The sequence below is a fragment of the Alligator mississippiensis genome, chromosome 3 (assembly GCF_030867095.1).
Source record: "Alligator mississippiensis isolate rAllMis1 chromosome 3, rAllMis1, whole genome shotgun sequence".
NCBI classification, from domain to species: Eukaryota; Metazoa; Chordata; order Crocodylia; family Alligatoridae; genus Alligator; species Alligator mississippiensis.
Window position 1 is genome coordinate 290990807 of NC_081826.1, and position 27859 is coordinate 291018665.

Genomic DNA, 27859 nt, shown 5'->3' on the forward strand with positions numbered 1-27859 from the left:
TCAACTGAACACTTATTTTATTTACTTTCTTTAGTAGGTGATCATGACATAATTGCAATGTGTTGGCTTGTGTTTGTATTCAATGTGGTGGTCTCAAGCTTCCCACTTCCCTCCTGGTTTCATGAGGAAATGTAATATGAAGCCAGGCATTGTAACATATGACGAGTGGAGGATGTGGTTACAACTTATCTAAGAAGTTGTCCAGAGGTGGGATACCCTCCTTCAAGCCTTTGCGCTTGCGTGTTTCAGCCACAACTTGACAAGGACGAGAATTTATATCGTAAGGATCTCCAGGCAGAATCTGCCAATGATCAAAGACACACTGGGGGAAAGCCTGACCACCAGTGTTAGATCTCAAGTCAGCAGTGAAACCTGGTGAAGGATGGAAGAGAGAGTCAAGTTACTTGGAAAATACTTTCTTTGTTATCTTTGTAGAGGTTCTGAATCCCCATAGTTTTTGCAACCACTACATTGAGCAATGAAATTTTTAGCTGTTTAGAGGCCAAGAGGCTAAATTAATCCAAACCTGGGCATGCGGCAGGACCCAGAAGAGCCAAAACGGTTAGTTAAGTTAGTCGGTTACATTTTATCATGACATGGTCCACTGCTGAATGCTCTCTTAGCATATCAACTGCAGGTAAATGAAGACTCGCAGAATTAAGCAGATCATCTCCCCTGCTCTCAACACCATCTATTCTTTCCTTCTGGTGCCCCACTGGAAAGTGGTAGGACCAAAACCAGGTCACAAATGTCTTAGAAGAGAACAGAACAGTCCTAGTTTGGCCTTTCCTTTCTGACATCTACTGTGCCTGTTTGCCCTGCAACTTAACCCAACATGACATTAACCTAACTCTGCTGTGATCACACTGTTTTAAACAGCTGCAGCTAAGCGACAGTGGGTCCTGGCACCTTGGGAAGAGGATACGGCTATTTCTACAGGCCTGGTTGGTGCAGCTATGTCAGGAATCTCTTGAACCCAGAGAGAGATGCAGTTTACACAAGCAAAATAACTTGCCATTACAGCCTATACCAGGTTCTCCAAGACAGTAACCTGTACTAGCCAAAAATCCTTTTATGTTGGTCTAACAGCATCAGACTTTGCTGTTATAACTGTCTGCTGGAAAGGAACATATCAGAAACACAAAACTCACTCTCTCTCGCTGCATCTGTCACAGGAAATTAGAGCTGGAAGAGACCTCATGAGGCTTAGTCCAACCTCCTGCTCAAGGCAGGATCAGCCCTATCTAAACTGATCTTAAAAGCTTTCAAGGATGAGGTTTCCACAACACGCGCATCCCAGGCACTTCTCTGTACTTAAAGGATACAAATCTCAAGTGTGTTGACTAAAGGACAACTAGCTCATTCAGCATTTGCCCCTTGTCACCAAGTGCTGCTGCTTCCTCAACAGCCCAAGTGTATTCAGCCACATTAAGAGAGATTTCAGTATTTAAGAACATCAGCTCACACCGTGTCACTAGGAAACATCAGTTTTTGGCATATTCACTTTACCAGCTCCAGTGAGTTTCTAACTCCAATGAAGTTAACTTAGTTGAGAGTCGGTCCCTTCAGTTTTTAAATTAAAAATAAATAAATAAATATATATATATATAGGATTTCTAATCCAGAACCACAGAAACTAGAATCCTTTCAAGGTCCAGCTTGCTGTGGAATAGAAGGGGCCTCAGCTCACATTTTTAGTAAGCATACTTAGGCCCCATCTACATATTACACTCAAGGTGTGATTAACCAGTTAATCACACTCTTAAGTGGTTGCCTGGCCACACATTCAATCAGTTTATGAGGTGACAGAAAGAGGAAGAAGCTACAAAATTACTCCACAAATTGTGTAATAACTTTGTAGCTGCTTCCTAACATGCTATTAATTGAACTTGTGGCCAGGGACCCCTGTGGCTGGGAGTCCTATCAGTTGACGGGGGCTCAGCTGCAGAAGCTTGCTGCTTTGGCAGTAAGGCATGACGGGATCTGATTTGAGATCCCACAATCACACCTCCTGCCGTGCAAAGAAGGCACTATTGTGTGGATTGTGCATTAGATCCTATCATGCCTTTACCTGCATGTGTAGAGGGGGCTTAGATTTTGAATGACCGTCCTGGTAAACATGAAACACTTTTGAACTGGGGAGAAGTTGTTGCACATCAGCAAGTGGTGCCAAAGAGGACTTGATGCCTGCTGGAGCGGGCTGCCTTCCTGTCAGACTTGGGGAAAAGGGGAACTACTACTTTTGAGGCAATGAACTGATAAAGCAGAAAATGCAGGAAAGTGACTGAAAATGTGAGATTTCCCATTTGATTAATGCCAGTTAATCGTGGGATGCCACACCTATCAGCCAGGCATGCTTACAGAGAGAACAGGACCATCTTACCAAAAGACTCATTTACAGGTAGATAAGCCTTGACCACAAACATTGGGGTTCCTGCCACTTGGGATTCTTCAAAGACGTGACCCCGTTTCCTGTTCAACACACCATAGATCCCGCCAACCACTTGTTCTGGGCACTACGAAGAGAATTGTTACAAAGTTACATGCATGCAACAACTGCTTGACATTAAGTACAGCAATGGCAAAAAAAACCAGACAAATCACACCTAATGGTCCCCACTGGATCCGTCTCCCTCTTCCATCCAGTCTCTCCAAGATACTTCCTGAAAAGTGCATCAATCACCAGCCTCAGCACCAGTCAGAGGTGGTAAATCTGGGACCTTGGACAGACTGGATTATAGCATATCTGTACAATGGTGCCCAGAGGTGACAAGCTCAAAGTACTTTAACTGTCTTTCTGCCTATGGAAAACAAGAAGCCTCCATATCTTGGCAACAAGGCAAGCTACTTCGGTATGCAAGGCTCCACCATTTGTACAGCCTAACATCGTACTTTACCGGAGGTGGAAGCACTCTGTTTTTACACATATAAAGATACCGTTAGGGATGCTATAAAAAAAATGTTTTTCAGTAACAGGCCCAAGAGGACTAAATTCTACATTGCAAGACATTGACTTTAGTGTGGTAAACAGAGGAGCAAAAAGCTGATGTAAGATGCGGACTTAAGAGATTTCTGATTTAAAAAAAATAAATAACTAGAATACATTTCTGAAGTACAGCCAGGATGAAGTGCACCTTCTTTCCTTAAATGGTATGTGTACTGACCACTCTAGCAAGAGATGGATACTTTTAAAACTAACAAGAATCTCTTGTATACAAAAATTTCATTCACTAAACTAAGTGGCTTGAATTTTCTTGACTGGGGGTAGGGAAGGGATTACTGTTCCGACAGGTCAAAACTTAAATAATAAAAAAAAAAAGCTAAGTCTATAGAGATGTTTAGGTTGTAGCCGTGTTGGTCTAATTGGGGTTTTGAACCTGAAAGCTTGCTTAATAACTTTTCTCCAACTATTTGGGTTGGTCTAATAAAAGATATCAAATTCACCCAAGGAACCTTGTCTGCCTAAGTCTACAGAGATGTATTTAGTAATGCAGAGCCTCCTCGATTGTTCTTGTTTCTATCCCCTTTCTGGTACTTGGGATATCTACATGCAAATCCTGTTTTCAAAGAGTCATTTGCTGCTTATTCCAGGTTCCCCATGCACAGCCACAGTGATAAGAGCATGGAAAGGCAAAGCAGGACAGTTTTGGTTTCCATGAGATGCATGGACAGTTTACAAAGAACGGTGAATTCATCCCGCTGCGTCTAGCCACTGCTGTTCAATTTCTCCCCGTTTCAGAATTGTACAACTCAAAACTATAAACACTCAAAATTACATACGATTACAACAGTCATTTCCTAGAAACAATACAACATCTCCCCCCCTTCTGTCTCCAGTCCGGTGATTCTGTGGCATACCTGGATCTCTACCAGATAGATGGGTTCCATAAGCCTGGGCTGCGCTGTAAGAGCAGATGCATACAAGACCCTCCTGGCAGTAGGAATTATTTGCCCGCCACCACGGTGAATAGCATCGGCATGCAGAGTAACATCATGGATATCAAAACGAACGCCTCTCATGTTCTCCTCGCACAACACGCCCTGCAAGAGAGTTGATGGCCTTTTACAGGATTGAAAGAAGAAGAAAATGGTGGATTTGGTATGGAAACATTTTACTACTTGGAAAGTGTTTGCAGATGTGAAGAATCTGTTGGTACTATATTTGACAATGTGCTTCCAATGAGATGCTGGCCTTAAAATTAGAATCATGAGGACTCATGTTTGTAATAAGCAGTTAGGCTGAAGAAATGAAAACACTGGATTTCAAACAGAAGTTGTAAGAGCATCAGGAGAATCAGAAAGATGTACTGGAACCAATGTCCAAGACAGCAAATTTTAAGTATCTGTTGAATATCATGCCGGCACAGGATAACTTCATAACACTTAGATAAAATAAGTTTGGATAATACACAAAACAGCTAAGCTACTGTTACACTTACTTCCTTTGTGGCCCACTGGAAGCCAGCGACAACGCTGTCTTTGATTTCATTCAGATACTGGACACCCTTGGTGATGTCAACTAAGATATTTGGGCCTGTTCCATCAGGTCCGAAGCACCAGATCTTGCGGGCCTCAGACACATCCCACTCATATTTCTCTGCCAGGTAACGTGCGCGCAGCTTCAGCTCTTGACGGGCAGCAACATCTCCTTTGTCTACGTCCTCTGCCAGACCATCGGGGAAGGGCCGGGCCTTCATATACAGCCTGTTGTGTTTATTAGGGGATTTAGATAAACACATCTGGGTTGACTCCTCGCTGACCGTCTCACGATATGATACAACTGGGTCCGATTTCTGTGAGGTGGCAAATAAAGCCCAATAAATTAATAGCGAGCATGACATTTTATGCTAAGATTATAAAAGAAGTCTAGTGTGATAGTACAGATATGAAAATGCCTGTTTCCCCTTTGGATAACCAACGTTGCTCGTTTCCTCTCCTTAGGAAGTTTTAAACCCAGTTTCACTCATGCAAGTGTTCCCTGATGTCAGACAAACGGAAGAATGGCAGTGTATTTACAGGTATGATCATTATCCTCCCAAGTCTGTTTTACAGAAAATATCCAGTGGAAAAAAAAGAAAACCCAAAAAACAAATAACTTAATTTCCCACTGCCAACTGAAGTGTTAGTGCAAATGAAGGTTTTTGAAGACAGTGCCTACGTTAGGAGCCCTTTTGTCTTTGAAAAAGTCTGTACTTTATGTTTGCTCATATGCTAACATACCTTGATGGGAATACAAGCATGATCTTCTTCCAAATCTTTAAGGCAAATTTCCAGGTGTAGCTCACCAGCTCCAGCAATGATGTGCTCACCAGATTCTTCAATAATACACTAGAACAAGAAACACTTGTTAAGCAACAGTAGTAAATACTTTATTATAGACTAATCAGTAATGTACAGGTATATTTTTCCAAAATTGTTAGTGATACCTATTGCTGAGAAGATTAATGAAGTATCTTCTTAACATTAATGCAGTGCCTTTTTTTATATATATATATATATATGTTTATAAAATGCTTTCCCACCAGCAGAATGTAGAGCATTTTAAATGAAATGTTGCAACTGATTTAAACATCATACAGGAAACACTACGAAAGTAATTTAGGATGAGAAGTGAAGAATGCTTCATCACATTGAAGCTGCATAGCAAGTTAGGCAGGACAACAGCTATCTGCAATTTAGCTAGGAGGCTACAGCTAACAAAACCCATGCTGTTGGAAGATGTACAATGAATGCTAAGTAGTAGGGGCCTCAGTTTTGCAGCCTCACCTGAGCAATAATATCTCCAATCATGCTGGAGCACTGTTTCTGTGAGAACATAGAAACAGAAGTGATACCTCTAGGGCTTTCCTGAGATGCTTCCAGTTTTAGCTAGACTAATCTCTATTGACTTGTACTCTATCACATGCTTACAGCACAAAAGTGTATGGCTGCAGATCCTACATACTAGGTCATGAAAGCTCTTTGAGAGTGTCTCGTCCCTCAGAAAATGTCACTGCACACCAATACATTCCAAATCTAAAACTTACAGCTAACACTCACCTGAACCATAGGATCAGACTTGGCCAGCCGCTTTAGACCTTCAACTAGTTTTGGCAGATCAGCAGGGTTTTTTGCTTCAACAGCAACACGTACAACTGGACTAACACTAAATTTCATCACTCTCATGTTGTGTGCATGTTCAAACGTGGTAATGGTACCCGTCTTCACCAAAAACTGGTCAACACCAACTAGACCAACAATGTTGCCACAAGGTACATCCTCAATGGGCTCAACATAACGACCCATCATCAAAATGGTTCTATAAAGACAGAGGATGAGCAACAGTCCTTGAATATTTGATTTATCCTCAGTATTTCCAAAAACTAAGCCTTTTTATACAAAGGTAGTTTCTATAATTGCCTTCCCTCTGGCTTTTTAATTTTGTTATATAAGCCCAAAAATTATAAAGAGGTCTTAAAAAAAAAGCAGACAGACAGACAGACAAAGGAAACGATCCTTGTATTAGGTTTCCCAAAACAGACTGCAAATAATTAATTTGTTGCATGCATTCTGCAAAAGAAGCAAACTAATTGCATCTACCTTTGAATAGGTTTTAGGTAAAGATCTTCCTTCTTGCCTGGCGTGTAGTTTGGGCCCATGATTCGAACCTTCTGTCCAGTGGAAACGACACCAGAAAAGACACGTCCGAAGGCATAGAAACGTCCCTTATCAGTTGTGGGGACCATTTTGGAGATGTACATCATCAAAGGGCCCTTAGGATCACAGTTTTTGACACCTGCAGTAAAACAATGCATTTTCCTTAAGGCTTCAAGACAAGAGCTAACACTTAGCTGAGCATTTCCTTCCCCTCTTACATCTTTGGACCAGGTTTTTTACGGGTCCTCTCACTCTGAAATACAAGTGCCTTCCAAGATTAAGTTTATTTAGTATTATTAAATACATCAGGCTGTCCAACTCTGGAATAGCTAGTGACTGCATGTGGTGCTTGCGTGCAGCCTCTGGGGCATATCCCTCACAGGCTGCACACTGTGGGAGCAACCCTCCTGGGATCCCCCCACACCGCACAGACTGATCCTTCCCTGCCTGTCACGCAGGCTGCAGTAGCAGCATGTGGTCCTGCTGTGCAGGCTGCACAAGTGGCATGCAGACCCCTGGGGTCCTTCCCCACCACATGTCAGCTAGAGGCAGCTGTTGGGGCCTATGGGCTGCATACAGCTCGGGGCTGCCAGCTGGACAGCCCTGAATTATATTATTGTCCCCCCAGCCCCCTTCTTAACAGCAGGGGACAGACTGGGGCCTGTGTGTGTGGCAGAGGGTTGGGGCTGATTAGGTTATAAGAATTATGGTAGCTCCTGTCAAAGAATCACAGAAAAGCAGGGCTAAAAGGGATCTCTGAAAGTCATCTAGTCCAACTGCTGCCTGAGGCAGGATCATACCCATCCAAACCTTCCCATACAAATCCCTGTCTAACCTATTAGTAAAACTAGACACACAACCACAAGGCATAACACCCGAACACCACAGGTAAATTAGGGGGTTAATGGTGGCCAGTGTCCTGCTGCTGCAAGGGTTGTTAAAGTATGCGTGAGAGATACAAGGGATCTTGTCATTCTCATCTCTTCCACAATCTAGCTTCATAAATGCAAGATTCACCAGTAAATCTGCCTCCTGCACGCACATGGCTTACTCAGTGGGTTGTTTCATTAGAGTGCAGCTGGCATGAAAAGCCAATCACAGAGTCCCCTCTGGGAACTTAGCTCGTTTCCACATAAACTTTAAAGACGACAAAAAATGTAAGTTCTGGCCCTACATTCCAATCCAACCTGAAAAATTAGAGGACACTAAAGTGATATCTGCTCAGGGAACTATGCAACTAAGCAGATGATCTGTTGTGATTTGAACCGCTTGAAACCTAGGTTTAAGGCCTAGGAGCAAAGAATTTCTAATCAGGTCCAGCCCTTGCAAATACATGCATCCCTGTGGCTAAATCTAAGCTAAATCTGTCAGAAGGAAGCACCATCTTCTTGCCAATTTTAGATGGCTTTTTTGGATCCACAGCTATTTAGGTTTCTAACACGTAGTAAGAGATTTAGGTATCAATAAGGCTGAAGATGCATTCAATGAAGGACAATATCCCAAAGGCGATACATTCTTCAAAGGGTTTTGCTCTCCCTACAAGCATAGCTTGTCTTTTCCAAATTTTGCCTTGGCCAGTTGTAGATCTGAACAAAGCATTTGGATAGCTTGGAAATGGTATCATTTGCCTCAGACACTGGAGATACCTGCACTTTACCGACCCATTCTCTGGTGACTTCATTTAGACTTTGAACAAGATAACATATCGTGAGACTCCACATGAGAATGGTCTGGAACTGAAGCAGCAGTGTGAACAGACACAAACCATGCAATACGGCTGCTGTGACTTCACTTGACACCTGCAATAGTTGAAGCGGGTCAACAGAATTCCCTATTAGGCTATCGTAAATACAGCAGGAAGATCTAGGGTCATACAATTCCTCTTTCATTTCCATGTGCTGTCCCTCCAAAGGTCACTGCACATCACCCCAAGTCTCTTTGAAAGTGAATTGGATAGCATCAAGTTTCATGTGGCAGGACATCTGGCACATGCATGGACACTGAGCAGCACTGACAACATGGAACAGCTATCACACATTTGTACTGGGAAAGGCCGAGGTGCCTCATCCACATGGGGATCCTATGAGCCCTAGACATTGCACAGACACAGTAATAAAACCAAGAAAGTCAGGAAAATGCCAGCCCAATGCAGTCACAAAACCTCAGTCTGTTCTAAGCAGCTTGTAAGCTGGTCACTTTTACTTTAGCATGTGTAATAATGGACATTCATATTTTCTACAACCACTGAATTAGCAACCTAACTCCACAAGGAGAGCTGCTTGCTTACCCATCGCAGCTTCATCATCAGGCGGCCCCTCATACAGAAGTTCACAGCGATATTTCTGTGCAGTTACAGGGGAAGGCAGGTGTATGGTGATCATCTGAAGTAAGGCATCTCCAGCAGGCAGCCAGCGACGCATTACAGCCTGGGAATCCCAAATACTGAATCAGAACTGAAACCGAGTTTGAGGTACTTGGCTGACCCCAGAAATATACACTGTCCAACTGAAGTAAAAACCAGCATGACTAAATCAAATACTCTTTTGGCATCACCAAAAAGCTCACAGACTAACTGGCTCCCTTTTGGTTCCAGTGACCCGTGCCCTGGAATCACGCAAAGGGAACGTTCTAAAAACTCAGTTTTTTCAAGCTGGTGAGCTACATTTCAGTCGGAAGCTACTTTTTAAAATTAAACTCTTGAAGCTGTGAAGAGAAATGTCAGTTTTAATGTTTGATGAGACTAACTTAACAGTAGGCACCGAGGGTCCATCTGACCTTTATGTACCCAAGTGGTATTCTGTAACCACAGCACTGCAATTCTTGGCACCTTTGCCCAATTTCAATTCCCCAAAGCTATGGAGGACCCTCCCCCTTTTAGCCCAATAGCTTAAACTGTTAGGGCACCTGTCCAGGCAGCAAGAGATGCAGGCCCTAGGCCCTCCCTCACCCAGAGGGGATCTGAATCTGTCGCCTACTTCCCCTCAAGCTATGGTGTAGACATTGCCTCCTTTCTAGCTCTCCTCTTGAAGCTGGCACACTAGGCATCCAGGAGGGGAAGCTATGGGAGGATGGCTCAACTGGGTGAAGGGGAACCATGGATTCTGATCCTGCTTTTCTAGAAAGTCTCCCACAGATCAGTGGCACTAGTCTGCACATTCCACATGTCGAAGCATCCTGAGACCACGCTGAAACTGTAATTCCCACAGCAGCATATATATTCACACACACACACAATCTTTTGTGCTAGTGCCACATTAGCAGGATTTAAATGCTTGTTGGTTTTTGCTCAACTTGAGCGTGCGAAGTTCTCTCCTTTCTAAAAACATGCTATTTTTGTGTTGCAGACTAAAGTACTATTCCCATATCTCTAGGCTCAAACTTCCAAACAGTTTACAATAAGCTATAACGTGCTAGATGTCATAAGCTTTCCTTTAGCCCCGTGACCAACCTATACATTCCAACTTTTGTAACTGATAAACAATAGGTCCTTATGAGAGGCATGAAATGCTCCAGTGAAATGCTTGATAGTGAAACCAGATGGGAAACAGCACAAAAATGTTCCTATTTCATTAACACCAATTAAAATCCGGATAGTGGAAGGCCAAATTGAACAACTAGATTAGAGCACTGTAGAATACCTTAAGGAGTGGTTTGCCCTCTTTGTCTCTATCTTCTGCATCTAACTTGATGTCGAGTTTCTCGATCAGCTTGGCTGTTTCTTCCTTCTTAAAGCTCATAATAGCGTCAAAGATCTAGAGAACAGTTTGTCAAAATGATGGTTTTTATTTACTGTTATACATTTTAATTGTGCTCAAATATGCTGCTGCATGTTGTGTGTCAATAATGACACAATGACACTTCATATATTGTAGATGTAACAGATTCCTCATTTGGAACCCAAGTTTAAAGTTTTAGCCTCTTTCTAATTAAAACTGGGGAAATCCCTGAAAACACTCTTCTAGCTGAAAAAACTTGGTCTTACCTTGAAGATGGGATCCAAAATGAGCTGGCAAAATGTTCGTGGCAATTTCTTTCCATCTGGACTGGTGGCAGATTTGCTGAATTTTCCAGATGCTGGGTCAAAATACCTAAAGAGGAAGTTTAAAGTATTTTACTTATTTAATTTGAACTATGAAAGAATACGTTTAACAAAAAAGCTGATGCTCATCCAGTTTGTAAACTTTTCTGGATTTCTGCTGACTGTAGAGTCTTTCAGAGAAAGTTCCATGCTTAATGTGCGCTGTCAAAAAAGTGAATAGCTAGGAGGGTCCCAGCTAGTTACGTTAATTATTCCAGAACTGTTATATCCATATGGAGAAGTTTGTTCTTTTGGATTTAAGAGCACAGCAAGCAAATATTTGTTCTGTATCAGACCCCTAAGTACTGAGTTTAGGTTTGTGCCTTTAGCCAGCCTGAGTGGGTTAAGCTAAAAATTTGATGACAAGAACTCCCAAGTTCCACCTGAGGGTCTATAACTCCTTTTGTGATTCTTGGAAGAACCACTCCAGCTTCTCTAAAGCTCCCCAAGCACCTACACTTGGGATTCCATAGTTGCACAGGAGTGCCTTAGTTTAAACAGGCAGTCCCTAGGTCCCAAATCAGCTTTCTCCTCAAGATCTCTTTTCAAGCTTTAATCCATCTGCTGATCATTTGCTAATATTTAGTTACACCAAACCATGTCATTATAATGAATCTGTGCATATGTGAATTCTTCCTTCTCCAGGATATGATTTAAAATCCACAGAATTCAACTGGACAACTATCCAATCCAACTAGGTCCAATCACCTGTTGATCATCTCATAATCTTTATATTGTTGCATATTAATTTTGCTCACCTAGTGCAATACAAGGAACATTCCATGCTAAATTTCTGATAATCCAGTCTCTCTAAGCAGGCGCATCTACACATGGTGACTTTATGTGCCTTAAAAATGGCTAATGCACCTTAACGGCACAGGTCTACACGTGTGCACCCTTAACGTGCCTTAAAAATGGCAATTTTAGGCTAATGATGCATAAACTTAATACCTGCATGAAGCAAATATCAAATTTAGGCACGATTAGTTAAGGCACCATGTGTAGACACCATAAGGTGCCTTAACACTTTGTGACTGCGCAGGCTGAAGCCAAGCCTGTGGGGCCTTGCGCTGCCACTGAGCACAGCCAAGACGATGATGCAGCGGGTGCTGTTCTGCAAGGTGCAGACACTGGAGATGGAGCGGCAGTTCCGGCAGCAGCGGTCCCTGTTGGTGTACGGCAGAGGGGGCAGGAGGTGAGAGGGCTCCTATCAAAGCACAAGAGACAGGCCCCCCTGCGACTCCCTGCAGGGCCTTTGCTAGCAGCTCCCCTACGCCTCTCCCTCGGGATGGGTTTGCTGGCTGAGCAATGCAGCCCTTCAGGAGTGGGATGCCTTGCTGCCCACCCGGGATTCAGGAGCCCTTAGAGGCCCATGCTGGGGCTTCTGCACAGGACATCAAGCAGGCTGAGACTGCATCTGCCTCAGCTCCCAGCACAGCTTTTTCTGCTTCACCCACCTCCATCCTGGGCAAGAACCTGGCCTCCAAAGGAAAGGCATGGGGGAGCTGCTAGCAAAGGCTCTGCCCATGCTGTGCTGCCCCCTTCCCCTACATCTAGATCTCCACGCTGCCACTTAAACTCTCTGTAAAAGAATGGACTGCAATTTGTAGGGACACATGCATTCAATATATCACCAATACATCACTATGATACTTCTGAATGGTGCATCACTGTGGCTTCTAAGGATATACCTATATATGTTTCATCACTCACTTGTCTCCCCAGAGTTTTTTCATCATATCTTCTACTTTCTTTGAACGCTCAGCTGGAGCCAGTTGGGCTTTTTCACCTTTGGCAGCAAATTTGGCCACATACATCTCGGCAAACTGCTTCAGGGTAAATGCCCAGCCATGCAGACCAGAGCCAAACCCAACAGTGCCGATAACTGGATCAATCTAAAAACCCAGAATGAAAGTGAATGCATTTTACAAGACACTGATTAAGCATATGATCTGTTTTCAGCGGCATGCAGTGAGAGGGAGGTTACCAGAACTATTTTCTAATATTATGGAGACCTGACAAGACATATTTTGGTGGAACTTAATCTAAAGAATTCCATTTTCTCCAATGGCAAGATCCTTAATAACAAACAAAAAAAGATCTTACCTATGTTTTACCAACACGCTTATAGAAAATCTCATTTAAAGACCTTCCAAATATTTCCATGAATTTCTGGGATTTTTTGGTTTTGAAGTTCCCCTGGGAACTGAAACCTGGGTGCCTGAAGTTCAGCGCATGTCTCAAAGTGGGCTGATTCAAGTATCCTCAGCCTCAATAACCTCAATGTGCACAGCCTAGAATGCAACCACAGCTGACAGACAAAGCAAAAACTAGATATCGATTCCCAGGTCAAACTTTAGGCAGGCAGATTTGAAAATGTGGCTATGGGGAATCAGTATATCTTGCAGTTAATGTATAAAACTGATTATATGCCTGTGACAGTGCAGTTTCTCTGTTAGAGCAGTAGTTTCCAATTAGAACAGTGAAGCAGAGGTTGGAAGTACAGTTGCCACAGAAACAAACAGGGAATTACACTTAGAAGAAGGGATTGTTGGCGACTACTATATTTTAAGCTCTTTCATATTGACTGCTTGTGATCTTGTCAAGTTATTTCCTCTTTCTGTGTCTAGCTATTCCGTGAAAGATGAAATAACTTGTCCATGGAGGCCTGAGGTTACATAAGAATTCCCAGCTTGGCTTCTCTGGTTAGCTATTTCATGGAAGATTCATAAACATTTAGGATAAGACCATTGACACACTATCTCCCAATGACCTAACTGCATAGAACTAATCATGCACCATAAGAGATGCTCCAAAATTCTACCATACTCCACCCAACAGTCTCACAGAGCTATATTATCACCACAAAACTTCTACAGAATCTGTCACGTAGAAGTACTGTTATCCTCACAAGACCATACATGAATTAAGAGCAGAGTCAGGAAAAGTAGTTTCTTAACTCCTGGTTTCTGGCATGACCTCAGGACTATACCTTCCACTCAGCTGCAGAAGAGATAGCGATACAAATATTTTCAAATCCACAACATTTTGAAAGCATAAGTTGCATGTAGAAGCATCTGCCTTTGTCCTCTCTTCTGCACAGTGCACTTTCCCTTTGTTCCATCTCTGGCTCCCTTCTGCTACTTTTCTTTCCCCTTCACTTCTGTCTTCTAGTTGCTTCCTTTCCTAATTGGTTGCCTGGTCTCCCGTTGCTCTACCTTTCCTGATATGCTGCACGTATGAACAACGCAACGTAGTTTCTTTTCTAGGCTAGTCAGTCTTGAAGAAAGATCCATTTTAGAACAGCTGACATTCTCAGATACACCTGTGACAAGATCTAGTTACTTAATGCCGTTCAAAGCAAAACTTAAGTTTTCTTTACCATAATATTACCCATTGGTCCAGTTTCTCCCTCTCCATAGGTAGAAATTATGACATTGACGTTTTCCACAATCCGCTGGAAGGTCTGATAAAGTTCCTCAGGCTCTAGCTGCAACTCCAACAAAGCCCGATCCATCTTGTTCATCATCAGTACTGGCTTGATACGCTCAGCAATTGCCTGACGCAGAACAGTCTCAGTTTGAACACACACCCCTATTTAAAAAAAAAAAAAAGTGTTAGTGGTTCACGTTCTTCAGTTAACTGAAGCCACTGTGCTAGATAAACTAGCCAGGGAAGCCAAGCTGAGAATTCTTCCGTAGCCTCAGGGCTCCATGAAACCGGCATGGGCAAACTGGAACAGGAGCTGCAGTTCAACGGCTGGAATATCAGATGTAATAGTGGAAAGGGGAAGAGTCTGTGTAGCAGTTTCGTACGTTGATTCTGGAGTGAAGGATGGATTTGATCGCCTGTCCTACCCTGCACTCCACCCGCAGGCTCTACACATATGGGGTGGATTTCACCTTTGGGGATGTGAACAGAACAGGCTACAACCACCCATTCAATTACAACCCAGTTCACTCTAAATGTTTACTATAAAAACCCATTGTATTTAAGTTGCCATTATCCTGCCACCAAGTTATTCAGTTTCTTAGAAAGTATACAGCAAAGTCTCTCTCATAAAAACACGCTTACCTGAAACACAGTCAACTACTACAAGGGCACCATCAGTGACACGAAGAGCTGCTGTCACTTCAGAGGAGAAATCTACATGTCCAGGAGAATCAATTAAATTAATAAGAAAACCCGAACCATCTTTGGACTGCTTGATAAAGGCCAAGTCATTTTCTGAAAGTTCGTAGTACAGGGAAATTGCCCTATAAAAGAAGAAATTTTATTATAAATCCACTTTATGTAGCCATTTGCAGCTCATCTGTTACAAGGGATCATTAACATCCACACCATGATGTACTTAAAGGAAAATGAAAGCAGTGAAGATTATTTCTTTGGCTTATAAAATTCTTAGAAACCAGTACTTTCCTTTCCTATAATCAAATTCTATTTTTATGAGATCAACACAGTAGAACAGAAGTCATGCTAGAATCAGTGTAGCCAGTGATTTGAGCCATGACTCTACAAGTGTCTTTTCAAGCTGTTAACCTGCACGGATGAGGTCACAGCTGAGTCTGCAAATATCATAGGTAGGGATACTAATCCTGGTATTCTGCCACCCTTGCTCACCGAGTAGTAGCTTACGCTGCAAATAATTCTGTTACAATCAAAGGAACTACTCTGTGCACGATACTGCTCACTGCAAAGTACAAGCATGTGGCCAAAGAGAAAGACACAGCTGCCTGTCACTCAGAAGATGAACAGTGATACTGAAGAGTATTGAAAGAGCATTTTGTAATAACAAAATTATTGTGGCTAATTGTATCCACAACTAAAAAGTGTCATATAAAACAGTTCACCTTAAAATGATGGCTTTTGGTTTAAGGATATATTTCCAATTAAATTGCAAGAGCAAAGAAAAAAATGGCAAAATATTTTGAAAAATGAAATGTCAATGAAGGGGTTTCATTTTAAATGTGTTTACAATAATAAACTCGGTATGTTTCCAAAAAAAAAAAAAAAAAGCATAATTGGTTCTTTTTTAATTTCATTTAAAAAATAAAAGCTACTGTGGTTAGAGACTCAGCAAAGTACAGGACAGAAACAGTTCACGAAGGACACATCTCCATCTAGAATATAAAAAATCCTGGCTTTGATGCAAAATGGCTTTGGTTAATGACATCGCTAGCCCTATCAACTGCAATGACTATAACTTTCATTTATTGGTAGATAAGAAATTCAGAAAATAAATCTTTGCTGTGTTTAAGCAAAATATGGAGATATGATCTGCATCCAGCCGTGGCTGCTAATTTTCTGGACAGTCACATTATTTTATATGCCAAGCATTCTTATAAAAATAGCTCTAATATACAGAGGTTTCAACGAGACAAATTTGCAGCACTGGAATACAGGGCTCGGATTTAAAATGTAAAGATCACTTCCTGATACTTACGTAGACTTGATTGTGATGCATCTTTCCTGTTCATCTTTCCGTGTGTCTGTGAATCGTGTTTCCCCTGCTCTGGCTGAGGCAATGATACCTGCTTTACATACCAAAGAGTCTGTCAGTGTTGATTTGCCATGATCGACATGAGCAATCACAGACATGTTCCTGATATTGGACTTTTTGTCCATGATCGCTCGGATCTGGTCTACTGTAAAGTTCACCTGAGGGGAAAAAGGAAATAAGGGCACCAGTGTTAGTTTTACTCCAAACCTCGGTGCTTTATGAAGCAAATTATGTATGTACATACCAAAAAATTTGCCAGCCTCAATTATGGTAGCAACCATTGATCTTCCTGGATCATGGTGTATGCATGAGGGCTACTCAGACCTTTGATGCATATGCCTAGGCAGGAATTTTTGGAGGAGTGGAGGCTGCCCAGACCTTCCATCCTCCCTTTAGGCCACTGAGACAGAAACCAAAGACCAGACTGAGTCCAGACGTTTGGTGCCTCCATGGCTGTAGTTGTATAAGTGTCTGGAAATCAAACCTAGGTCTCCTGTGTGGTAGACAAGGATTCTACCACTGAACCACAGCAGACTCTTGCCTCAACTGTAATGCTGGCATTTCAAATATTTTCCGGTAGTCTTCAGAGTCAAATATAAGAAGTAAATAGGGCAATTCATAACTTCTTTGAATTACTGCTGGATATCACCGCTCTAGTCTAACCTCAGTTTATGATTTGAAGATTACTGGAAACTTGAAGGCTAGAAACAGTTGGCTTTTTACATGATAACTTTGATTCAGGAAAAATGGAATTAAGGTGCAACATTCATGTGTAGAAATGTATTTAAAAACACAACTGAACTTTAAGAGATGTGATTTTAAGAATATAATCCTACTCCTCTACGCAAGAGGAATCCAGACCAGGTGTATATTAATCTAGGTCAATCTACCCCCAAGATCAGCTCTTTGCCGGTACAGCTTGTATCAACCGCTCAAGCGAAAACTACACCAACTTACAAATGCTTTTAGTTTAAGTACAAGCTGGAGTTCTGCTGGTAGAGAAAGGACGGGACACCCATCCCATCCCCAACTAACAGTACTGAACCAGCAAACGTTTCTAGTACAAACAAAATCCTGAAGCTTTTCAGAGAAGGAAGCTGTCTCCTGTCATCTTTTAAAACACTTAACACATTGTGAGGATAGTACAGAAAAGGTGCTGAGTATGCCTGTTTGTGGGGACTTAACCAATCTTCATCACCTTTAGATGCCTGAGTAAAATATTCCAAGTGCTTTATATAATACACCAATCTCTATTTCAGTTCAATTTTACCATTGTTTACTTTCTCAAAAAAAACAGTGGTTTTGCTCAAACAAATATAATGCTCATTAAAAGTAATTATTTTTGTGTAGGCACACACATACAGTATATTAGTATTATTCTCCAACCCGTAAGTCAAAGTTACATTAGCTTCTCTCTAGCCTGGCTTTAACTCAAGTCTGTCCATATAACTGTTTTAGTTGAATTCTTGGCATCAGCTTGAAAAGCATTGAAGTTCTCGTTTCTCTTTTTCTCAGAACTGGATGCCCCTGTAAAAGGTGCTGAAGCTAAATAAAGGGGTTGTAACGTATCAAGAATTGCATTCTGCAGATTTGAAGCATCTTGTATTTCTAACTTTGTTATTATTATATTTTAGTTGCAGCCTACCAACATGGATTGCTAGCTCAAAGGCTTTACTTGCTTTTTTGTTTTTTAATCATCTGCATTGCATTTTTACTTGTGAGGGAACACAACAGTTGATGTGAGAATGAAGGGAGGAAGTAAAGGAGAGGGAAACAGAAAACAGCAGTGCAAGGGGCAGCAGAGCATGGCTGGGAGGATAAAAGAAATCCACAGCCAAGAGAAGTACAAAAAATTGTGAAGATAATCCAGGGCCTGATCCTCTGATTTGCTGCACCAGAGCAGAACTAGTGTAAATCTGAAGTCACCAGAGTGGAGAAGCAGGCTGTGGCAGGCCCAAGTGCCCTGCCCACCTGGGTGCCACCCGGAGGCCTATTCGCCACCCACAACTTGATGTTATATGAGATTAGATGGAGGTGCTGCTTAGTGGCCCCAGGTGGCTCAGCCAATACGTCTTCTATGAGGCTCCGCCACCCCTACACCTCAACCCTTTCCACTAAGGTGGTCCACTCTGGTCTCGGTGATGTCTGTGATGGGCTGCTGGTGCTGCCCGTTCTCCTGGCACGCCTGCCTGCACAGTCCCCATGGGAGTGTGCTGAGGCTTTCTTGGCTGACAAATACACAACTTAATAAGGAAACTAAACACATGTACGTGGTGTGGGCAAGCAGGGCATCAATACTGCCCACACCCAACACTTTACTTCAATGTTCTGCGTTCAGCGAGATGGGCTTCACCTGGCCCCTGCTGCCTTCCCCTTTGTGGGTATTCCCCAGGTGAGCTGGGGTTCTAGGCCTGCTGGCTCCCGGCCACATACCCCAGTACTTCAGGCAATGCCCCTTCATGCTCCCTAGGGTCCTCCGTGACCATTGCTGCCCTAGGAGCAGATTTTGGGTCTATGCCTGCTCAAATGCAGCAGGCTACAGGGGCACTGGACAGGTTTTCATCCCTGGCAGGCTATACCAGTCCCTCTCGGGCTGGCCTCCTCCCATCGCACCTGCCCTCACAATACCTTTTAGCATCGTAGTGCATGAGCAGAGGCTAGGTCGAGTCTACACTGGTGAGTTCACCCACCATGGCTTCTGTACCAATACCTGCTCTCTATTATGGGTGCTTGGTCGCCTGCAGTGTCTCCTTTTCTGGTGGGGCCTCCTGGCCCTGGAAAGCTTCCCTGCTGTGATGCCACAGGTAAGTATGCTTCCCGTCTCTGCAGGAGGGATCCCACGGCAACCAGGACTCCTGCAGCCTGGCCACCCCCGTGGGGGTGTGCTGGTCCCGCTCCAGCCGTGGAGAGGGTTTCAGGTTGCACTCCCCGTGTGCCCTCTTTCTCCCTCCCCTCTGCTGCCGCCAAGGAGTTCATTTTATCCCAGGAGTCCTCCAGGGCCAGAGCACTCTGCAGGCCCTCTTTCGGTTGCATGGTGCTGGCCAATTCCCAAGCAGACTGGCCACCTGGATGCTACTGCTGTGGTAAGTGTGCCATGGGGGTGTCTCACAGGCCAAGAGTTAGACCTGAGTGGCTGCAGATATCAGCAAGCTGAGGGCTCTACCTGGTTGCTACTTCCCCTGAGGAAAGGGGGCAGCAGCCACTGGACCCACTATGTGGACAGATCCCTCTGTTGCAATTACAAGCAGATGAAACAGGACAGAAATGAAAAGCCCTGACTTGACTGTGTGTAGGCTGTTTGGTGCTGCCTGGGAACATGACCCAGGAGGCTGAAGATTTCCTTAGTGTGGTGGAGTCAGACTCATCTGGCCCATGAGGCCAGTCCATGGACCAGGTCAGAATTGACCTCCTGCACTGCGGACTTGTGCTCCAATCTGGACCAGCACTGGAGCCAGCATGTACCCTGGACTGATCTTCTGTGCTGTGTGCAGTACATGGGGCCAGAACTGGTGTGTGCTCCATGCAGCATGTAGGGTCAGTCCAGAACCCATGGGCCAGATCAACAGCTCGACATGCGGGATCTAGCCTGAGGGCTGTATGTCTGTCACCCCTTCCTTTGTGTCCTGTACAAACAAAGGCATTTTCCTCAAACCAGTCTAAATTAGACAGTCTCTTTTCCCCAAATGTAGCTTTAGCTGTTTTATGGATTGCAGTTCTTTAACCTTCCCCAATTTCCTCTAGCTAAAACTCCATTTGAGCAAGATACTGTGCAATATGGACTAGTTTGAAGAAAATACAGAAGAACTATTACCTCTCATCAACATCAGAAACACAGCCTATCCAGAACACAACAAGAAGCCAACTGAGAGCACCAAAGCAAGACTTCGACAGGCAAAAAATCTGGAACTGATCCTGACCAATGGGAAACCATGACAAGTGATTGGAAGAAGTGGCATCACCATCTCCACCAAGGCCTTACAGTGCAACAGCTTGAAGAGAAGAGAGTCCGCAAGAAGCAAGGAGCTCCTGAATCACCCAACCACAACACACAGTTGCAAGCACTGCCATAGATCATACAAATCTCGGATCAACCTATTCAGTCACATGAGACACTGCAAAGCATCTTCATCACAGGAATGCAATATCCACCATCTCTCGCAGATGAAAGGATGCCAATCTTAAACTACGGCAAGGAGAAGCAGAAGGGGCAGAGGGGTGAACTGCTTCTGAATAGGCAGAGGGATCATTTTGCTGTACTTTTTTTCCTCTGTGTTTTTGTCTTTTATTGCAACCTGCCCTGAGCCTTTTTGAGAAGGCTGGCATATAAATCAAATACATAGATAAATAAAACAACCTTTCTAGCTCCTGCTGCTCCACATGCAGAGGGAATGAAAGGAAGGCTTCTGGGCATGCTGCCCTCAGTGCTCTCAAATTCTTTGAAAACTTAAAGTAAAAACAAACTGATAAACACATGGCTGTGTTTTTAACTCTATAGAACAGCTGCAATAGATATGACAATATAACCACAACTGATAACACCATTTTCTCTTAAAACTGGTCTAGAGCTTTTTTTTCTTTTTTCTTTTAAAGAAACTGAAATTGTGACCTCCTTAATTATGATACATAAAGGTGGCTGCAGCCAGGTCTACATTGCTCAGAGGTAACAAATTCTGAGTGAACTGGGCCCCAAAACTTCTGTCATTCATGTTACATCAATAAAGTCAGATGTACCAGACAGGACATGTGGAACAAGGCCTATAGAGAGAAAGGAGCAGAGGATCTGTTGTAGAGCACTCTTAAGGCAATCTAAGTACAGGTTCAGACAACTAAATTTGGGTATTCTGAATGTTTCTGGGGAGACGGGCCTTTTTTCCAGCATCTCCAGGGAAGTATAAAATTCTAGGTTATCAAACATGCTTTCCAAAAACGACTTAACACAACACTGAATGTAATATCCTGAAAATGTTTAAAGTGAGAGAAGTGGAAAAGTAGCAAATATAGCTTAAAGAGTAATTTGACCACAAGAATTGTGTTAGCAATGAGCTGCAACTTTGTAGATACTGATATAAACTTTCAGAATTAAAAAAAGATGTATACAATTGTTTAAAGGGAACAAACAGTGACAAGGATTAGTTTCAAGCTTAGTGAAAGCTGATTTTCACCAAAATGTGGCATGGGCAGTTCCACCCCCAACTCCCCTTCCAAAGGGATGCCACCGAGTTGGGTGCCAGCATCGTGAGTTGCGACAATACTCAGAGAGAGGAAGGGGACTGGGGGTCAGTTTGGCCCTGCAGGAGACACCAAAGGCAGTGTTGCCGTGTCCTGGTGATACCGGGATTCTGTGGTGCTGGGCAGCGGTGGCGCCTGATTATCAGTGACACTGCCCCATATTTTGGACATAACTTGTGGCATGCTTGCCAAAAGAGACAGGCCACCGCTCATCTAGCCCATGCTGCTGCCTACTACAGGACCAAAAACGTAGTAAATTCTGCAGCAGTCTCATGAATTACTTTTAGCTATAGCATACCTCCCTATCAAAATGGGTATCTTTCAAAATGACTTCAAGTAATGGAAACTTGATGAATGCTGAGGTTAATTTTTTAAAAAATTGTCCTTTACTTCTGTCTAAAGCAGGGGTGGGCAATTATTTTGGCTGGAGGGCTGCTTAATGAGTTTTGGTGAGGCACTGAGGGCCGCAAGGGTAGCCCCGCCCCCTGGTCACCACCTTGTGATCGGAAGCCCTGCAACCTAGCCACCGACTTTTGCCACCAGAAGTCTTTCCCCTTGCCCAAGAAGTACTCCTTTGCAGGGCAGGGGTGGTGCTTGTATATTGTGTGTGGAGGGGTAGGGAGATGCGTGGGGGGTGTGGGTGGGTGGGAGGTGTGTATGTGGGGTATGGGTGTATGCAGGTGTGGAAGGGGTGTGGAAGGATGTGTGCAGGGCCATCCCTGTGGGGGGGCGAATCGAGGCAACCACCCTGAGCGCCATGGAGCTGGGTGGAGCGGCTGCAGCAACTCTGCAATGCTGCGGGCTTCACGTCCAGCTGCTTGGCACCCATCCCACCCCCACTGCCAAATCCACCGCTGGCTTCCTCGTATCTGGGGGTGGACCCACACAGGCTGATTTGCCCTAGGCCCCACACCCTGCTCAGGTTGCCTCTGGGTGGGTGTGTGGTACTGCTGGGTGTGCGCGTGGGTATGGTGTGGGTGTAGTGTGTGGAGCGGTGTGGGATATGTGGTTGTGGGTACGGGGGACTTGGATGTTTGTGGGTATGGTTGGGCTGGGATGTGGGGTGTGGGTGTATGTGCGGATCTGTGTGGGGGTTTTATGTACTTGGGGATGTGTGTGTGTGGGTATGGTAGGGTGTATGTGTGGAAGTGCATGGGATGTGTAGGACTGCTGGATGTGTGTGTATGGTGGGGTGGGATGTGCAAGGGGGTGTGGGTGCATGTGTGGGGAAGTATAGGTGTGTGGGGTGTGGATATAGTGGTTGTGGATGTATGGGGGAGTATAGCTGGGGAGTGGGGTGCGTGCGTGGTGAGGGTAGGTTGGGTGTGCATGTGTGGGGGGCTTCCTCCTGCCTGTTCTTTGTGGATGGTGGGGAGAGGGATCAGCATTGCCTACCTCGCTGGTAGCATGCTGCAAAGGGCAGGAAAGCAGCTGCCACCAGCGGGCAGCAAGAGAAGCCCCTAGGAGAGTGGAGGGGGGACAGGGAGCCAAGCCTGGCACCACCAGCTCTCCGTCCCACACCTGCCCAGCGGGGCTGCAGCTAAGCCTACGCTGGCTCCTGCTTCCATCCTACATGCCTGCTCAATGGTGCTTCACCAAGTGCACGCTGGATCCTGCTGCTGCTCCCACCCCACCTGCCTGTCCAGTGCCCGCCTTTGTGAGCAGCCAAGCTTCTTCATGCCCCCCATCCCCATACTCCTCTGCTGAGCCATGCACAAGCAGGACCAAAGTGAGCTGCAGGCAGAGCCCACCCTACTCCCCTCAATGCTGTAGCTTCCCCTCCCTATCTGCTGCCCAGAGCACTACAACAGGGACAGGAAGAGTTGCTGGAGGCTTGGGGAGCCCAGCAGTTCCCTGTGCCTGCTGGCCGGGGCTGGGAGCGCAGCACATGCTGTCCTAGGCATGAGCAGGTGGTACTTGGCCCCATGCACAGCACAGCAGGGTTGGCCCCCAGCGGGGCGGATACAATTAATTGGTGGGTGCCTGCCTGTGGGCTGTATCAAATCAGCTGGCGGGCCAGCTGGATTTTGCCCACCCCCATCTAAAGCCTGGCTAACTTCAGAGTCCAAACTTTGTCTCTCCCCTGTTCCCCACCATGCAGGTATCGGTGGGCCCTGATCAAGCCACTTCTTAGCCTTCTCTTGGATAAACTAGTTAGACCCTCACTGTAAGGAACATTTCCCGTAACTCAAATCTTTCTTGCTCTCCTCTGAGCTCTATAATTGTCCAACATTCAAATTAGGGATATAAATACCATTTAAAAAATAATTGTTTAACCTCCTCTAATTATATTGGTTAAATAGTTAACCAATAACACACTGGCTCAGATGGGGTTGCTGCTGGGAGCAGCTCCTGGGACCCTTTTGAGAGGGGGTAGAAAGGGGGAAGAAGGGGTGACAAGCCCAGGCAGACAACACAGCCCTTGCTCTGGGAGGGAGAGAGCACCTGCTGTGAAGGAGCAGCTAATTGCTTAATTGAACAGTCATTAGGTTGCCTGTTGTTTTTTTCTTAGGCTATGGGTACTAGTTCCCCTCCCCTCCCCTCTCCTCTTCCTCCCTCCTGCCTGCCTGCTGGGGCACCTTGCATCTTTCCTTCCCCTCCTTTCCTGCCAGACTGGGTCACACAGAGCTAAACAATAACCAGTATGCTGCCTCATTATCACTCGGTTTATATCAGTTAAATGATTAATTGTTTAACCTTTCACATCCCTTATTCAAACTGGACAGAGTATTCTAAGAAGGGTCTCAACTAAGCTGCACACGGGTTTGGGGAGGTGACACTCCACAGACTGCTTATACACCCATGGGTCACACAGGATTGTATCATTACTGCCAAGTTGTGACAAAAATCAGCTTAGGGATGAAGAACAGCTGGCTCAAGATGAACCTGACCAAGGCAGAAGAAAGCATTTTGAAGAGATCCCAACAAAGAGCAGTTTCCTTTGGTGGAAAGCATACATGAGTGATCAATTCAGTCTATATCTCAGGAGTATTCCTAGATACCTCCCTGATTAAGCTCTCGCAAAGCAACACCTGCTTTCCACCATCTCTGGTTCTTAAGACTCCATCTCATCCTAGAAGAGAACGACGACTAGGTCAGGGGTGCTCACCCCACAGGCCAGAACAGGCCTGCGGAGCTGTCTCATTCAGCCCGCTGGGCTCCCCTCCCCACAGGTCTAAAAATTTGGTGGTGGGGAAGCGGTGACCACACCTCTGTTGCTACATTGCACAAGGCCCAATCTGGGCATAGGTAGTTCAGGGCTCAATCTGGGTGCCTGGGACCCCAACCCCATGTATGGACCCCATAAGGGGCCTGGCCCACTGACTGGTCCAGCACCACGCACCCAAAAGGCCAACTGCCCTAGGTTATCGATGCCTTTAATGCCATAGAAATGCAGAGTATTTGGCATGAAGCCTTCAGTACTCAGGATCCTCCAACTAGTTCAGAAATCTGAAGCATGTCTCAGCAACACAGACTTGGTGTGCTTGTGGTAGCCAATCTTTTGTTTGCTACAGCGGCTGAATATAAAGTTCAAGGTTTCAATCCTTATCTTTGAGGTGTTCTGCAGGTTGGGCCCAGGGTGTCTAGAAGCGCCTGAAGCTCAAGGTAGAAAACCATGTCGACAACACAGCTCCCTTGTGCCAGAAAAGGATTCTTGTATGATCGGGGAGAACGTGTCTAGGCAAGAGGCAGAACTTTCCCCCAGGCCAGGCCAGGATGGTGTAAAACTCTTCCAGGAACCAAGGACCACCTAAACTTGCTACCTTCAGCTCTAAGTGCAAAGCACATTTCTTTGATCTCCCCTTCTCTAATGGAAGTACAGCAACAGATTATACAAGAAAGAGTTCCAAGATAAGCCTGCCACAAGCTCTTGCTTTCTCTCCCAACAGTTATTCTCAACTAGGGTGCTGTGGGACCCTGGGGTGCCTTGAGATCCTCTCAAGGGTGCTGTGGGTTGCCACCCAATGTCAGCACTGTTACATGTGCAAATATGATTCACACGATAAACCCTGAAAATTCAAATAGGAAGCTACATGTTAAAAGCATTCTGACCTTTTATGTGCTTTCTGAGTTCTTTGCAAGAGATTAATGTCTCTATTATTTTTCTCTGAAGACTGAGGTGGCATTTCTGAGGGGTGCCTTGAGTCTAAAAAGGTTGAGAACCACGGTCTACAGCATCCCACTGGAAGTTCATATTCAACTGCTTATCTGCTGTTATCCCCAGCCTCTTTTCAGTGTCACTGCATGCCATGACACAGCCTCTCACCTTGGAAGCATGACCTCCATGATTTGTTTTTAGATAAATGCAAGGTCCTATGCCTTTGTTAAAACATTTGTTTAAATGAGTCCACCTTACCAAGCAATTGGGAGTGACCTAAGTAGCTTGGCCTGCTTATTATGTCATTTGCAAGATAAAGCAAAATAAAGCAGTACACACGTACTTCCAGGACATGGAAAAAGCTAATAGCCAGCACTGGGTTTCTTCAAGGCTCCTCTAGAAGCCCCTTTATTCCCCATCTGTTTTCTATACCGTTAACGCTGTGACTGAATCCAGCACCCTGAAGCATCTTAAATATGCCAGTTCTTTTTCTCAGCTAAACTTTAATCTCATCAAAATGAAGGCAACAAGTTCCTTATTATGATGACCTGCTTCAATTCAAAACAGGAAGAGCTCAGTTTAAATATGAATCCTAACCACTGCCTTACCAACCCATTTTTAAAAAGAACAGTCAGGTGACATATTTATCCACATTGCTTCTCACATTGCAAAAGCCTGAATTACAACCCAACAGCCAAAACCGCCAGCCTCACTTCATAAATAAAAACCAAAAAAGCAGAGACAGTATAAAAGGCATTGTTTATACGCAATTAATTAGAAAGGGATTTTTAGAATCCATGTTAAACAAATCTGTTCCAGAATTTCTAGCATGCTACATGAGTATTGCAAAATTTAGGTCCCGCTTTGCCAAGAAACGGAGGGCCCTTGTGTGTGTGTACATACGTGAAACAGCATGTGAAAGATGGAAGTGATGAAACCTGCTCTGAAATAAAGGGCTGCTTCTACCTTCCACAACGACACACAAAAGCACTCACACCAAGGGACCCACAAATTTCATGCCCACCTCTGTTAGACAATGGGCTCGACAACGACATGACATCATAGCAGCACACGACAACGACATGACATCATGGCAGCACACACTGCAGCGCTCCCAGCAACACCTGCACGGAGGGAGCCGAGACCTCCCTCCCCTTCTCTTGCAAGCACTCAAATCCCCCCGCATCGGGGAGGACAGTCTTCCAGTCAGATACACACAATACTAGAGATTGTGCCTCTAAGCCAATACCTGATCTAGACACATCACCCAGGTAAAAATATCAATAACACCCCCTCCCTCCCACCCAAGGCGCTGAACTGACCGGTCCTAACCCTAACGTTATTTGCTCTCTGAAAAGAGCAAAAAACCGTGGTGGCGTTCACGTGCGGCCGTGCTCCGCTCCACCGCAATAACAAGACTCGGTGGGGATGAGACACCATTACAGCTGCTGCTATTTAAAGTGTGGGGCAGCCTTGCCAAAAAAAAAAAAAAGGGGGGGGGGGGGGAGGGAAAAATACCCAGCCGTGTTTCTAGCGAACCACTCTCCCGAGCCAAACCGGCGGTGACAACTTTGCCCCCAAAATAAGCCCCCATAATTGTGGGCAGCCTGCTTTGCTTCTCCCACCCTGCCCCACACTGGGGTCAAGGGCAGAGCGAGAAATGCACCCGTCAAGGCGATGCAGAGAGTCCTGTCCTGATCCGCAGCCGCCCCCCTGGACGGCGTCCCCCTCTGGTGCCTTGGGGACAAGGGGAAAAGCAGAGAGAGGCTGTCAGGAGGGGCTTCAGGCAGCTGAGCCCTGTATTGGGGGGGGAAGGGGGAATGCCCCCCCAAGCAGCAGGGTTTGCTCCATGCCCCATTGGGGGGGCAGCCCCAGGCAAGGGAGGGCACGGAGCAGCCCCCCTCCAGGTGGGGGGGGTGGTAGGGGCAGCCCCTCCCCCAGCTGGAGCTGCCCCCTTGACAGCCCCCACCAGCAAGATGGCGGCCGCCCCCAGCCAGGGGCAGAGCCCTGCCTCCGCGTCCCGGGTGCGGGGCGGCGGCAGCAGCGGGGCTGCTCCATCAATACCCGCCCGGCCTGGCAGCGGGGACGTTCCCCTGCGGGCATCGGGGCTTTTCCCGCGGGGAGCACTCACCATCGTGGCGGATGGCTCTGGATGCTGCCTGCGCCCCCTCCCCCAAGCGCCGCCGCCGCCTCCGCCGAGACCAAGGAGGACTGGAACGAGGCCAGAGCCGGCGAGATAGGGCGAGAGCACAGAGAGGAGCTGGCGGTGGGCTAGAGTGCCCACTTCCCGCGCAGGACGGCGCTCCTGCTCCGCGCG

At 45.3% G+C, this 27859-nt stretch overlaps 2 protein-coding genes across 3 annotated transcripts in view; one reads left to right on the top strand and one right to left on the bottom strand.

Moving 5' to 3' along the window:
- The window catches only part of PIAS2 (protein inhibitor of activated STAT 2), a 69262-nt gene extending 49288 nt beyond the window's left edge, over nt 1–19974 (top strand). The window contains exons 15-16 of one of the 2 annotated variants that reach the window (XM_019495878.2): nt 4942–5018; nt 19956–19974. In XM_019495878.2, coding sequence (XP_019351423.1) covers nt 4942–5018; nt 19956–19959 — 81 coding nt within the window. In that variant the 3' untranslated portion in view covers nt 19960–19974. Of the gene's footprint in view, nt 1–4941; nt 5468–19955 lie in introns of those variants that run through there. The other variant, XM_059725295.1, reaches the window with a different exon arrangement.
- Nucleotides 1–27859, bottom strand: LOC102563707 (elongation factor 2). Its single transcript, XM_014593942.3, has 15 exons — nt 27674–27859; nt 16158–16372; nt 14789–14970; nt 14097–14308; nt 12428–12609; nt 10619–10724; nt 10275–10388; nt 8924–9062; nt 6580–6775; nt 6040–6298; nt 5221–5328; nt 4440–4793; nt 3859–4041; nt 2384–2516; nt 1–372 (listed from the first exon to the last, which is right to left on the bottom strand). The coding sequence occupies exons 1-15, from the start codon at nt 27674–27676 to the stop codon at nt 179–181; spliced, it is 2580 nt and encodes an 859-aa protein (XP_014449428.1). The 5' UTR covers nt 27677–27859; the 3' UTR covers nt 1–178.